The sequence below is a fragment of the Delphinapterus leucas genome, chromosome 18, assembly GCF_059928025.1.
Source record: "Delphinapterus leucas isolate spDelLeu-1000000601 "Yukka" chromosome 18, BTC_Dleu_Yukka2, whole genome shotgun sequence".
In the NCBI taxonomy this organism is placed as follows: domain Eukaryota; kingdom Metazoa; phylum Chordata; class Mammalia; order Artiodactyla; family Monodontidae; genus Delphinapterus; species Delphinapterus leucas.
The window spans coordinates 68,140,246-68,154,953 of record NC_143146.1 but is presented as its reverse complement, the minus strand read 5'-3'; the positions used below and the strand labels follow the sequence as shown (position 1 = coordinate 68,154,953).

The 14,708-nt window shown below is 33.0% G+C and overlaps 1 protein-coding gene across 1 annotated transcript in view; it reads left to right on the top strand.

Moving 5' to 3' along the window:
* Positions 1-14,708, top strand: part of NBEA (neurobeachin) — a 620,750-nt gene that overhangs the window by 99,852 nt on the left and 506,190 nt on the right. The window contains exons 9-10 of the mRNA XM_022574654.2: positions 8,531-8,728; positions 9,347-9,480. Of these exons, the coding sequence (XP_022430362.2) occupies positions 8,531-8,728; positions 9,347-9,480 (332 nt within the window). The remainder of the gene's footprint in view (positions 1-8,530; positions 8,729-9,346; positions 9,481-14,708) is intronic.

Sequence of the window (14,708 nt, the reverse complement as noted above, 5' to 3'; positions counted from 1 at the left end):
TCTGCTAATTTGATATATGTCATTGTTATAACTTTTTAAGATTTGATTGGTTGAGTCATTTTCAACTATGTTGAAGCACTCACTTCACTTCTTGCATTGAAATACTCTATGTTAATCTGTTTGCCCTTTGTTGGCATGCTTGTGACTGTAACCTTTTTTCTTCCTCTACATTCTTTCTTATCAGGATCTGGTAATAATGATTGTAGGGCATGTGATTGAATAAAATTCAATAATATATTGAATAATTGTTATATTCAAGGAACTGTTCTAAAGCTTTGGGGGTTAAGCTTATACTTTATTTATGAAAATAATTGTATCTGTAAATGTTTATAATTAAAAGTTGACATGTATACCACAAAAGAAACATAATGCAAATACTATTAACGTTTTGGGGAAGGATGATTAATTCCAGCTGCAGAAGATTTAGGAACTCTTCATAGAGAAGGAAATTTTTCAGGGTTCTTGAAAAAACTAAGTAATGGAGAGGGTGAGCAGGACGTGATGATAGAATGTGAGACAGTGGGCATGATTGAAGGGATAGAAGCAAGGGAGTACAGGATGTGTTTATGGATTGATCCATAATCAGGCATGGCTTCATGGGAGAATACAGAGTAGATGGTGTGATTTATGGTAGAATGCGAGGGTGATTATCATAGGTTGAGACCAAGTTATTGAAGGTTTTGAATATCAAAACAATGAATTTGGATTTTCCAGTCATGTGGAATTATCAAAAAATTTGTAGCAAGAGAATGGTTTGATCCTATATATGTATTTTCCTTGAGTAGTTTGGAGATATTAGAGTTTGAATGATTATTTTTTAATGAATTCAGATGGATTATTTATTCGTTTTGAGGAGAAAATCATTGTGCAATATACAAGTGGCAACATTCTCTTAATTATACATCAGAAAATATGATTCCTTGAATATTGGAATGTCATTACTATGTTAATATCAGCATCATTTGTCACATAATGATTCTGGGGAAAGCAATAGCTTTTGTCAAATATATATTATTCTAACATAAATTCAATGAAAAAATGACTATATCCTTGACATTGGTGAAGTTTTCAGAGATTAGTGTTAGAAAAATAACATGCCTCTGCTCATATAACAATTAGATAAACTTAAATTTTTTGAGTTTAGCAGTGTTGTGGCACATTTTCTCATAATTGTGTTAAGTAATTCTAGTTTGGGTAATTAAAGTTCTGCTCAATGAGACTTTGCCTCAATAGCAACTATGTCAGTTATCTGAATTACACCGTCGTCAGTGCAATATGCCATTACCATAACATGTATGGTAAATGTTTTATGAGTAACATTTTAGAAAAAAATTAACAAAGAAAATGTATAATATTAAGTAGAAAAGGAAGTAGTAATAATAGCAGCTACCATTTTGCTTTAAAAGTACCAGGTATTGTTCATAGTGCTTTATTTATATTATTTTATGTGTTGGTTGTGTAGCAGATGAGAGGCAAATAACTTGTGGGTGATTATCTATAGGTGACAGAGTTGGGATACAAACTCAAGTCTAATTGGTTTTGAAGTTACGGCTTTTAACTATATTGTACTGTACTGTTTTTTTAAAATTTTTTAAAGCTTTTTGTCCAGTTTTATTGAAATACAATAGATACATAACATTTCTTAGTTTAAAGTCTACAACATAATGATTTGATATGTGTATATATTGCAAAATGATTTATCACAATAAGGCCAATTAAATCCATCACCTCACAAAGTTATAATTTTTTGTGTGTGTTAAGAACTTTTAAAATATACTTTCCTAGGAACTTTCAAATATAGTACTGTTAACTATAACCAACATGCTGTGCATTATATACCCAGCATTTATTCATCTTATAACTAGAAGTGTGTACTTTTTGACCACCTTCACCCATTTTTCCCACCCCTTCCCCCCTTGTCTCTGGCAATCACCAGTTCTCTGTTATCTAGAGCTCGATTTTTAGATTCCACAGATAAGTGATGTTTGTCCTTCTCTGACTTATTTCACTTGGCATAATGTCCTCAAGGTCCATCCATGTTGTTTCAAATTTCAAGATGTCCTTCTTTTTTTATAGCTGAATACTTAATACCATCTTTTCTTTATTCATTCATCCATCAATGGATACTTAGTTTGCTTCCATGTCTTGGCTATTGTAAATAACTTTTCAGTGAACATGGGGGTGCATATATCTTTTTGAGTTAGTGTTCTTGTTTTCTTCAGATAAATATCCAGAAGTGGAATTGCTGGATCATATGGAAGTTTTGTTTTTAATTTTTTGAGGAACCTCCATACTTGTTTCCATAGTGGATGCAATAACTCACTCATCAACTCTGGGTTTTTTTTGTTTTTTTTTTTTGTTGTTGTTGTTTGTTTTTTGCGGTACGCGGGCCTCTCACTGTTATGGCCTCTCCCGTCACGGAGCACAGGCTCCGGCCGCGCAGGCTCAGCGGCCATGGCTCATGGGCCCAGCTGCTCCGCGGCATGTGGGATCTTCCCAGACCGAGGCACGAACCTGTGTCCCCTGCATCGGCAGGCGGACTCTCAGCCACTGCGCCCAGGGAAGCGCTCACTCATCAACTTTTAATTGAGCTTTCGGGCTTCCCTGGTGGCGCAGGGAAGGGCGTACTGCAAAAAAAAAAAAAAAAAAAAGATCCTTAACTTAATTGAGCTTTCAAAGAAAACAAAGATGGCTATGCCAGCCTTTACCCATGATGGGCTGTTTAACAGGGAGAATAAGTAAAATGTCAGAAGTTTAGCAATATATAACAATAGGTTAGAGTCAATTTGAAATTTGTAAGCTGCTCTTGAAGCTCCTCTGGAAATTCTAGGTGGTATAGCATGGTGAACTGTGAAAATTGTCTAATTGTAGGCATCAATTAAATATGGTTACCTCCAGCATGAATTCTGGTTACAAGCAGAGACTTTGGTGTATCTAAATCTTTGAAAAGAATTTCAGATTTAAATTCTTCAAAATTGTAGATATAACAGTGTGTGTGGTCTAAAAACAGTTTTCATCTACTTTTTTGTAAAGTCTGTTTTACTATCTATGTTGTTTACCTGCATTCTTCTCCAAAGGATTGGATGCTTATATCTCTCTGTTAAAAACAGTACATATGACAGCTCATCAGAATTAGGAAGTTGTGTTATTTGATGCCCTCTCACTTCGACATGTTAACAGACAATTTGAGGATTATATAACATATTTAACGTTTTTACATGCTTCCTTTTGAGAGAAATTCTGAAATACATTTATTTATACTTTTAATTTCCTAGACTTTTTTTTTTTTTTTTTTTTTTTTTTTTGTGGCACGTGGGCCTCTCACTGCTGCGGCCTCTCCCGTTGCGGAGCACAGGCTCCGGCCGCGCAGGCTCAGCGGCCACGGCTCACGGGCCCAGCCGCTCCGCGGCATGTGGGATCTTCCCAGACTGGGGCACGAACCCGTGTCCCCCGAATCGGCAGGCGGACTGTCAACCACTGCGCAACCAGGGAAGCCCTCCTAGACATTTTGATACTAATACTAACAATTATTTTTTGTTCCATAAGCCGGGGGCCCCCAAACCCTGGGCCACAGACCGGTAGCCGTCCGTGGCCTGTTAGGAACACGGCCGCACAGCAGGAGGTGAGCGGCGGGCTAGTAAGTGAAGCTTTATCTGTATTTACAGCCGCTGCCCATCGCTCACATTACTGCCTGAGCTCCGCCTCCTGTCAGATCAGTGTCGGCATTAGATTCTCATAGGAGCAAGAACCCTACTGTGAACTGTGCATGTGAGGGATCTTGGCTGTGCGCTCCTTATGGGAATCTAATGCCTGATGATGAGGTGGAGCTGAGGCGGTGATGCCAGCGCTGGGGAGCTGCTGCAGATACAGATTCTCACTAGCAGAGAGGTTTGACTGCACAGAGACCATAATAAACAGTTGCTTGCAGACTCATATCAAAACCCTATCAGTGAGTGGCAAGTGAAAACAAGCTCAGGGCTCCCACTGATTCTGCATTATGGTGAGTTGTATAATTATTTCATTATATATTACAATGTAGTAAAAATAGAAATAAAGTGCACAATAAATGTAATGCAGTTGAATCATCCTGAAACCATTCCCTGACCCCTGTTCCATGGAAAAATTGTCTTCCATGAAACCGGTCCCTAGTGCCAAAGAGGTTGGGGACCGCTGTCATAAGCATAGAATTTTATTTAGCAAAATAAATCCTTAAAATATAGATTTATTTTGAAAGCTCATAAAAGGAGAGTTAACATTACATTTTATGTTTTAAATTAATATGGAAGACTGTAATCTTAGCATATTTTAAGCAAGGAAGTAATCTAATTTGCCATGTTTTTGCTGGTGTTGCTCATATTTTAGGATACATTTTTAAATTTAAAATGCTTCATTATTAGTGAACACTGTAGCATGTTGTTTAGATTCACTATTTCATGCATTTCACTATTGGGGCAAAAATTTGTGAGTAAACATTATTAATATGAATTCACGTTCGAAGAATGAATATCTGTTGCAGCTGAAAAGAATCAACCTATTAGCAATACCGTATTTAAAGGATTCTTATTACACCAGCATAAAATCATCTAATGGGGCTATTTATATTTGATTTACTAATTGAAGAATAATTTTTGTATAAATTTGTCAGAAATGCCCATATTTTATTTTAAAAAATTACCAATAAGAAAAGTCTGTAATTAGGAAGCAAAATCTCCTCTGGGAAGCGGTGCTAAAATAAACAAAACAAAACAAAACAAAAAAACCAAAAACTGTAGCATCAGAATAATCTGATCGTTGGATACATGCTTCATGAGTAAAATGTTTTATAAGATACTTGGGGATAGTGTTAGGATAGACCTACCTTATATTGACTTATGCTTCATAATGAACAATATTTCTGGTGAAGCCATGAGATATTTCCCACTGGCCCTAGCTACAACAAAACAATTGGAAAAGCAACAGTTATGGATGATAATAAAGATATCTGAAGTATGCACACCCAGTTCAAACCTTTTTGTGTAATCTTAATTCTTCTACTCATGATCTCATCTATAGTTTGCTATATAAATTTCTCTACAGAACTTCCTTTTTTCTTTTTACTTTTTTGACTTTTAAAAATTAAGATATTGATATGTAACATTATATTAGTTTCAGGTGTACAACATGATTGGATATTTGAATATATTGCAACATGATCACAATAAGTCTAGTTAACATTCATCACCATACATAGTTACAATTTTTTTTCTTGTAATGAGACCTTTTAAAATCTGTTCTTTTAGCAACTTTCAAATATATCATACAGTGTTGTTAACTATAATCGCCATGCTGTGTATTACATTCCCATGATTTACTCATTTTATAACTGGAAGTTTGTACCTTTTGACCCCCTTCATCCATTTTGCCACCCCCCTCCTCCTTGTCTCTGGCAACCACCTATCTGTTCTCTGTATCTATGAGTTTGTTGTTTTATTATTATTATTTTTAGGTTCCACACACAAGTGGGATCATATGATATTTGTCTTTTTCTGTCTGACTTATTTCACTTTGCATAATGCCCTTAAGGTCCACGCATGTTGTTGTAAATGGCAAGATATCATTCTTTTTTTTATGGCTGAATAACATTTCAGTGTACATATATACCACTTTTTCTTTGTTCATTCATTTATCCGTGTACATCCTTGCCATTCTCTGCATTTCTATACATCCTCACCAACATTTGACATCTCTTGTTTTTCTGATAATACCCATTCTAACAGGAGTGGGGTGATACTTCATTGTGGTTTTGATTCGCATTTCTCTGATGGTTAGTGATGTTGAGCACCTTTTCATGTACTTTTGGGCCATCTGTGTCTTATGTCTTTTTCAGAAAAATGTTCACATCTGCACATTTCTTAAATGAATTGTTTCTTTGCTGTTGAGTTGTATGAGTTCTTTTTATATTTTATATATTAACCCCTTATCAGATACATGATTTGCAAATATTCTCTCCTAGTTGGTAGGTTTCCTTTTCATTTTGTTGATGGTTTCCTTCGTTGCTGTGCAGAAGCTTCGTAGTTTGATATAGTCCCACTTGTTAATTTTTGCTTTTGTTGCCTTTGCTTTTGATGTCAAATTTAAAAAAAAAATTCCTTAGTTTAAGGTAGCTCTACTAAGCTAGAACATATGTGGCTCTTTTTCCAGTTGCTATTCCCATCATTTACACATTGTTTTTCTTAGTAAAATATCATCAACATAAGGAGGCATCACTTCTCTACTTGATTGTACTACAATTTGCTTTTGGGTTATCCAGCTCCTGTAGTCTTTCATTATTTGGTCAGCTTCCCCTGTGTCTCAATGTTCTGTATACTCTTCCCCCAAATTCCCTCAGCTAAATAATTTTATTTCTATAAATTAACTCATTTGTTTTACTCCTCTAAAATAATTAATTGTGCTTTTGATCATTGGCTCACAAAATAAGTCAAAATTCTAATGTATTTGTGAAATTTTACTTTGAAAAGATTGAGTTAGAAACAAATGTTGGGATTGACATATACACACTACTATATATAAAATAGAGAACTAATAAGGACCTGCAGTAGTATAGCTCAGGGAACTACTCTCATTATTTTGTAGTAAGTGCCACATACGAATGAGTTCTGTTCTGAGAGCTCTTTTGTAAATCTGATTTGTTCATAAGTCCAACAAAGTTAGCCTAGTTACCCAGCTTAACAGTCGGTTATATAGTACTGTACTGGAATAGGTTTATAATACTTTTCACACAAATAATACATAAAAAAACAAACACAAAAAATAAAGAAAACATTTTTAATCTTCCAGTACAGTACCTTGAAAAGTATAGTAGTCCAGTACAACAGCAGACATACAGGGGCTGGCATCGAGTGAACAGGCAGGAAGAGTTACTGACTGGAGGAGGGAGATGGTAGATCTGAAGGATCGTCAACAATAGGAGATGTTTGCTTCCGGACATCCTGGGCTTGAAATAAAGATACTGTACTACTGCACTCCATATGGTACTGCACAGTAAAGTACACAAAAGCACAACCACTTGTAGAGGATGCACCCACGTGACAGTGTACGCCAGACACGTGAATTAACTTACGTGATTGGATATGCGAACACAGTTCACATCTTTGAAAGCTCACAACTTGAAGGTTCATATGTAGGGGACTTACTGCAATGACCTATATGGGAAAAGAATCTACAAAAGAGTGGATGTAGGTATATGTATAACGGATTCACTTTGCTATATACAGCATAAACTAACACAAATTTTTTTTTTTTTTTGCCATTCGCGGGCCTCTCACTATTGTGGTCTCTCCCGTTGTGGAGCACAGGCTCCGGACGCGCAGGCTCAGCGACCATGGCTCACGGGCCCAGCCGCTCCGTGGCATGTGGGATCTTCCCAGACCAGGGCGCGAACCCGTGTCCCCTGCATCGGCAGGCGGACTCTCAACCACTGCGCCACCAGGGAAGCCCTAACACAACATTTTAAATTAAGTATACTCCAGTAAAAATTTTAAAAAATTAGCATCCAAAAACACCCAAATTTTAAACATTTTGAGCATTTATGATTTTACTGAAATACATATTAAAATAGTTGTTTTACAGTACTAAGGCAACCAGTGAAGAAGGCAGTCAGCTGGATTTTATATTGCAGTATTATTACCTAATATAGTAAACTCATAATTTCATTAAAATATTTTTAAAAAGAATTTTTTGTTTCAATTTCCTGTTGTAATTGTCATCTATTCTTTAGGGGCTTAACATGGCCATCATGATTTTTTTGTGGAGTAGCATTGATATTCACTATCTTGATAAACTTTTTATAATAAAGACATATTTTTGTGAATAAACATTTTTTTTAGTCTCAAGTGATAACCATTATAGCCATTTCTATATTAGTAATTCATGTGCCAGCCACTACTTCTATAAATACTTTTGAAACTGTTAACAAGCAAAATTAAGTTTATGTTATGAATTATTAAAGTAAAATTCTATTTACATTTAGTATCATCTGGCTTTATAATCTAATAAAATTATTTTATAAATAATCAAAAACTTAATAAAGATCAGCTCACACTTTGTGACCACCTAGAGGGGTGGAATAGGGAGGAAGGGTGGGAGGGAGACGCAAGAGGGAGGAGATATGGGGATATATGTATATGTATAGCTGATTCACTTTGTTATATAGCAGAAACTAACACACCATTGTAAAGCAATTATACTCCAATAAAGATGTTATAAAAAATAAATAAAATAAGATAAACACGTTCCACACACACACAAAAACACTTAATAAAATGAGAATATGAAGATCTGAGCATGTTTATTAGCATAATAAAATTTAACTCATAGAACTGAAGTGAGAATAACAAAATAATATAATACCACTGACTAGTGCCTGACACTTGGAAGAGTCACAACAAATTGTTTATTATGTTTCTCTTCTTTAAATGTTTCTCTTCTTTAAAACTTGAGAGTTTTATTATGTTGCATTTAAAGAGTGTTTAATTTAGTTTTGTTTTTTCAGAGCACCTTCAAGTTTAAATCTGAGAGTGATATTCATTTGGCAGAACATCATAAACAGGTTCTGTATGATGGGAAACTTGCAAGTAGTATCGCATTTACATATAACGCTAAGGCCACGGATGCTCAGTTGTGCCTGGAATCATCACCAAAGGAAAATGCATCGATTTTTGTGCATTCCCCACATGCTCTAATGCTCCAGGTGGGTGAATAGTAGCTTAGTCTTCATGTTCTCATCAGCACTGTGTCTTTATTTTACATATTAAACATTGCTCATCTAGAAATCTCCAGTTGCTTTTTGTTTTTCTTTTTTGGTTTTCTAGTTCTTTGAATGATGTTTTTGCCTTCTGCTTTTTTTTGGCAATATATTTTACCTTGGACTTGTCTCCTTAGTAGAAAATCTTTTTTTTCTTTTATATGTTCTATATCCTTTGAAATAAAATCAGTGAATTAGCTAAATAGATAATTGCAGATATTAAAAAATACTTTGCTTTAATAATGTATAACTCCCTAACATAAAAATTGCCTGAGTGTCTTTACATCCATGAGTCTCTTATTCTAAAATATGTTTTGATTTAGAACTTCATATTTTCTTTGTAAAAATCTCTCAACTTAAGATTTCAAATTTAAGTGATTAGCAAAGATATTTCAAACTTTTATTTTACATGTGGATCAAAATTATATAATTTTGATTTTTAAATTTTAAAAACAGATTTTAAAATATCTATTTTATTTAATTTTCTTATGAAGCTGGAACAAGCAAATAGTGATAACATTATGCTTCAGAAAATGTAATAAACATTTTTGTTTTTGAACATAGGATGTAAAAGCTATAGTTACACATTCAATTCATAGTGCAATTCATTCTATTGGAGGGATTCAAGTGCTTTTCCCACTTTTTGCACAACTAGACAACCGGCAGCTCAATGACAGTCAAGTGGAAACAACTGTCTGGTAAGTTTTCTTTGAATATATAAGTTATGCCATTTTTTCCTCATTTAGATTATGCATGGTGCACTTGGTGCTGTGTAAATGTATTATAATACTGGTTTTTATCCTTGAGGTGCTAATAAAAATTTCTTTAGGATTAAGGCAGATATATATTTACACAATGTAAAAAAGCCTGACAGTTAGATTTTTATAACCACAAAGGAGTGACTTCCTTGATAATAAATGAAGAATTCTTACTAGGTGTAGCATAGTGATTATAATATGAAGTTGAGGAAAAGTGTTAGTCCTGACCTTACCCTTTGCAAATGCCCATTGTTTGGATTGTCCGTGAAATCTTGTCAGATTAAATAAAATTACTAGGGTAAAGTTTATTCTCAAGAATAGTATTTAATAACACATAATTTATATCTTAAATATTGGTATTATTCTATAATGTTAGTGTCATAAGACTAGCACAATATTAAGTGATATTAGCTTTTTTTATATATAGATCATGTTTGAGAACCTAAATCTAGCCAGTAGCATACCCATGTTTTATGTATTCAGAATCTTCTAATTAGATTGATTTCATGTGCAAATTTTATAGCCTCTCTTTTTTTAAATTAAAAAATACCTCATGGGGAGGGAGGGAGATGCAAGAGGGAAGAGATATGGGAACATATGTATATGTATAACTGATTCACTTTGTTATAAAGCAGAAACTAACACACCATTGTAAAGCAGTTATACTCCAATAAAGATGTTAAAAAAAATACCTCATGTATCAAACTCTGATTTAATCTTATATCTTAGAATCATATATGTCATAAGTTAAATCTGAATTTTAATAACTATTTGTGTACGTTGCTATGTTTGGAGAATTTAAAGGGAAAGTTATATAGGTAAACATTAGTTTACTAAATAGTAATATAGGAATGCTTCATTAGTATGTACACATATACATGAGATTATCGATCATCCAATTTTGAATTTGTAGAAAAACTAGTGAATGAAACTAAGATGGGAAAAATTTAAAGTCCATTGAAGTGTAACCTATGATTTTCTCCTATTAATTATTAACAGAATTCTGTCTTAGTGTTGCTAATAATATTATCCCTGCGTTGGGACCATCTTTATGTAAAGTATAAATCTAAATATAAATGGGACCTGTACCTTTACAATAGTCAGCTGCCATCCATGGGTCATGCTTCTTTTATATCAAGATAATGTAGAGGTTGGAGTTTTGAAGTGAAAAGGAATCTTGAGGCCACGTCCTGCTGAGATATTACTGTTATAAGGTCTTAAATACTTTTATTGGGAGGCAGATCAGCTTAGTGGAAAAGTGAAACATTTAAATTCCGGTCCTAATTTAAATTCAAAATGTTTTGCTCTTTGTCATCTAAGTGAACTAGTACACATTATGATCAGTAATTTTAAACCTAGTAAGTGCTGTGAAAAGAAGTTAGAGATGAAGTAGCAATTAGAAAACTCCATGTGTAATTTAAATATTTCATATGAATTAAGTCCATAATTATTTTAACCTGAAGTATAATGTTTTGCTTTGTGTAGAAAAATTAGAAAGATTATGCAGTTTGAGATGCTATAACTAAAATGATTATAATAATTTATATCATCATGAGTAGTTATTATAAAATCTTAGTGATAAAACCATGTTTAACACGTTATCTGGTCCATTCATCCAAGGCACATGGTTATTTTTCATTGCCTGTCTTTAAAACTCATTTTAGTGTTTATATTATATTTTGATATTTAAATTGTATTTATTTCATCATGGAGATAAAAGGCAGTGGAAGGGATCAGCTTTCTGATTTTGATTTGTTTGTTTTTAGTTCTTTTATATCATTCATGTTAATTTTTCCATGTAATAACTAACTTTTTCAGTGATATATGTGTTCTTAGTTTATGGCCAATAGAAAACATATAATAAGAAATGTACCACTTTCCTTTTCAGTAATAATACATACCCAATTTCAGCCCTACCCTGTGATTCACTTATGTACTTCTTTGAATTCTTATCTAATACTTTTTCATTAATTGCTTCAAAGCCCTTGATGTCTGAGGTTGGCTCTTTAGTGGACAATTGTGTGTATCAGTAATTCAGTCCCTTGTTATATTTAGTTTTGAGGGGCACCATTTTGGTGGTGATACTGTCTCAGTTTTTAAAATGTTAAAGGCAGATTTTTAAATGGGACGTCCCCCTCTACTTGAAGAACATAAATTCTTAGCTTTAGGGCAATGGTTGATAGAATTTCTTATTTTCTGGCTATATCTTAAATTCATATATATGAATGAGAACTTAAAATGGGATATGTTATCTTATTTTTAGTTAGTTTTAAACTCTTCTAGATGAATGAGAATATTTGAACTTTAAAAATCTTGGACAAAATTTTATGTACCTTTTCTGGAAAATCTTTTTGTATAATAAATACATGCCCCAAATTGCAATGTTATCTAATTCTTGATTATTTTTTGGAGAAATTGAGCTAAACTCTAAAACAAGTTAATTCTTTGCCTTTGTGTTTCAAGCTAAAGTGTCTTAGTTTCCATGCACTTTCCTCCACTCAGTAGTCCCTGTTTATGAAACTTTTTATTGTTTATATAAGCCTCACCTCTGTTGGCACTACTTTATTATTGTTCTAATCATTGATGAATTTTACTGTATAGAGGGGGTGTAATATTAAAATAATTTATTGAAGGAATAATCTTATTTTCTGGAGCCTTTAAAAATAGGCTTTATTTGTGCAGGAGAAATTTTGTGGCTTTTTTGTTTTATCATGAAAGCTACATGTTATAGTTGTTACATGTGTAGACTTTCAAGTCAGACAGACTTGGCTTCAAATCCCTCGTTTACTATTTATTATTTACACAACTTTGAGTGTTATTAACTATTTTGTGTTTCAGTTTCTACCATTATAATATAATAATATAGAATATTATATATATATAGACTAATAATAGCTCACTGGATTTTTTAAATTAAATGCAATAAAATATGTAGATTGACATACATGCTGGTTTTGTTATTATGATGACAATGGGTTAGGTAATCTAGATTATCTCTAATACTAAATTTTATATTTTAAAATATATATCATCAATCATAGAGACTGATTGCTATAATAGGAGCCGTGTTACTTTATATTTGAAATTTTCTACCAATAATGTTATTTATAATGGAGAATTATTTAAGTGATGAAGTAGGACTTATATTTTGAATTTCAGTTGTAGTGATGAAAACTGATTGTGAACCATCTATCTATTTTCTAGATATAGTGGTTTAAAATTGAGAAATGTGTTAACTCAAGTTTTGAAGTCAGTACCAAGTTAAAGAAAAAGCTTTCAAGGGTTTAAGATGATTTTTCTTTAGCTGGTTTTTGGATTTTGTAGCTATCCCGTTAGTATTTAAATCTCCAGGAATAACACTTTTTATTGCTTTTTCTTTTAACATGTAGTTTAGCCTTTGTGAAACAAATGAACAAAAAATGAACCACAAAAGGAATAAATGTTTTTGAACTGAGTTGTTCAATAGCTTGTGGCAACACATACAGTATTTTTAATGTAATTTTGTTTTGAGTAAGTAAATCATGCCAATATGTAGTTGTTATAGTGATTTCAGGCTATTCATAATGATTCTCAAGCACCATAATCATCTTGAGTAATTCTGCCAAGTGATGAAAGCTGTTTGGAAGTTTTGTCATTCCTCAGGGATTAATACTATTTTATATTGGACTGGTCGATTGATCCCATTCTGTCCAGCGATCATTGAGAGCAATAATTAAACAAATTACCTTTCACTAGACATTTAGTAAATATTTATTTAATGTATAAATAACAAATGCTTAATAAATGATTTCAAGAAGTATAACTCCAATCTTGAAATAATCATAGCTTTTGCATTTTGTGTTTAGGAATGACTCATTGAATTAGAAATTTCATTTTCCTTTGATTTGGATGATAATATACATTGACTGTAAATGTCCTGTCTTTCTCTGACTTGGCCCCAAAACCCCTTTTGTTTGAGTGTGTGTTTCTAAATTCTATAGATCATAGAAAGCAAAACAAATCTTCCTCATTTGTTTGACTTAGGAAGAATGTACTATGAAAAAATATGTTTTCTGGCACAAGGTATAAATAGGTTTTTATATATCAAAAGATTAAAAATACACTAAGAGAGTAGTTCTCAAGCCTTCTTTTGGTGTCAGACTAAGGCTCAACCTAGTGTCCTATTATGTACTCTCTGTTCTTATGTGATGGGGCTATCTGATCGTATGTAATAGTAGCACAAGGCATTTACTGAGTACTTACTGTGTGCCAGTAGCTGTTTGTAATTGTATTACCTCATTTTATCCTGTTCTGCTGATGAGAGAGATAAAAATTGAGTACCTTGTTGAAGGTCACAGAGATTTAAGTGGTAGATTAGGACCAGAGTTCTAATTCTGAGAGCCTGATTCCAGAGCTCTCACTCTGAACTACCATGATTAACTCTGAGAATCACCTTTGCAAGCTATGGAATGATTTTAATACTGTAATGCTAACTTTATCTGATAGTAGTATGAATTAAAATAAGATAGCGTATATAAACTGTGTATCACAGCGAGTGTCTGGTACATAGTAGGCACTTAATGAGTTTTCTTTATTTCCTCAGTAAATATTAGATTGTCCATTGATGTGATGCAATTTTGTATTATTAGAATGTGTTTTAACTCTGTTAAACTCTGTTAATTTAACTGTTAATACTGTTTTAACTCTGATAAATTAAAAATCAACCACAAGTGATCATTTAAATTAATTCTTGTAATTGCATAAATATCTTTCTCAGGAAAGTGTTCTTTTTGTTTCTAGTTATAATACAGGTTGTTTGATAGACTGCTTGATGGAATGTAAGCTATAAAAAATTTAGAAAATCCCATAAAGCATTTATGTCAATGATCCTATAATTAAGAATCCTCTTGTAATGTGAATATTATGACTCATTAATTAGTTTGTTTTGTGGGCTTAAATCCAGATTTTTTCCTAAAAGCTAGCTTGCTAGCCAAAGTTATTCCAGTAATTATCTTGAATTTTATAGCCCCTTTAATAATTGAATTTTCATTATAAAGTCCTGATTAGCACCACTGTCATTTGTAAACCAACACAATTACCTGGAAATTCCAGCATTTCAGTGTCTAACAACCCAAATTTCCCCTTACACTTCAAAGTGACATAAAAATCCTTTGTGTTTTCTGATTTTT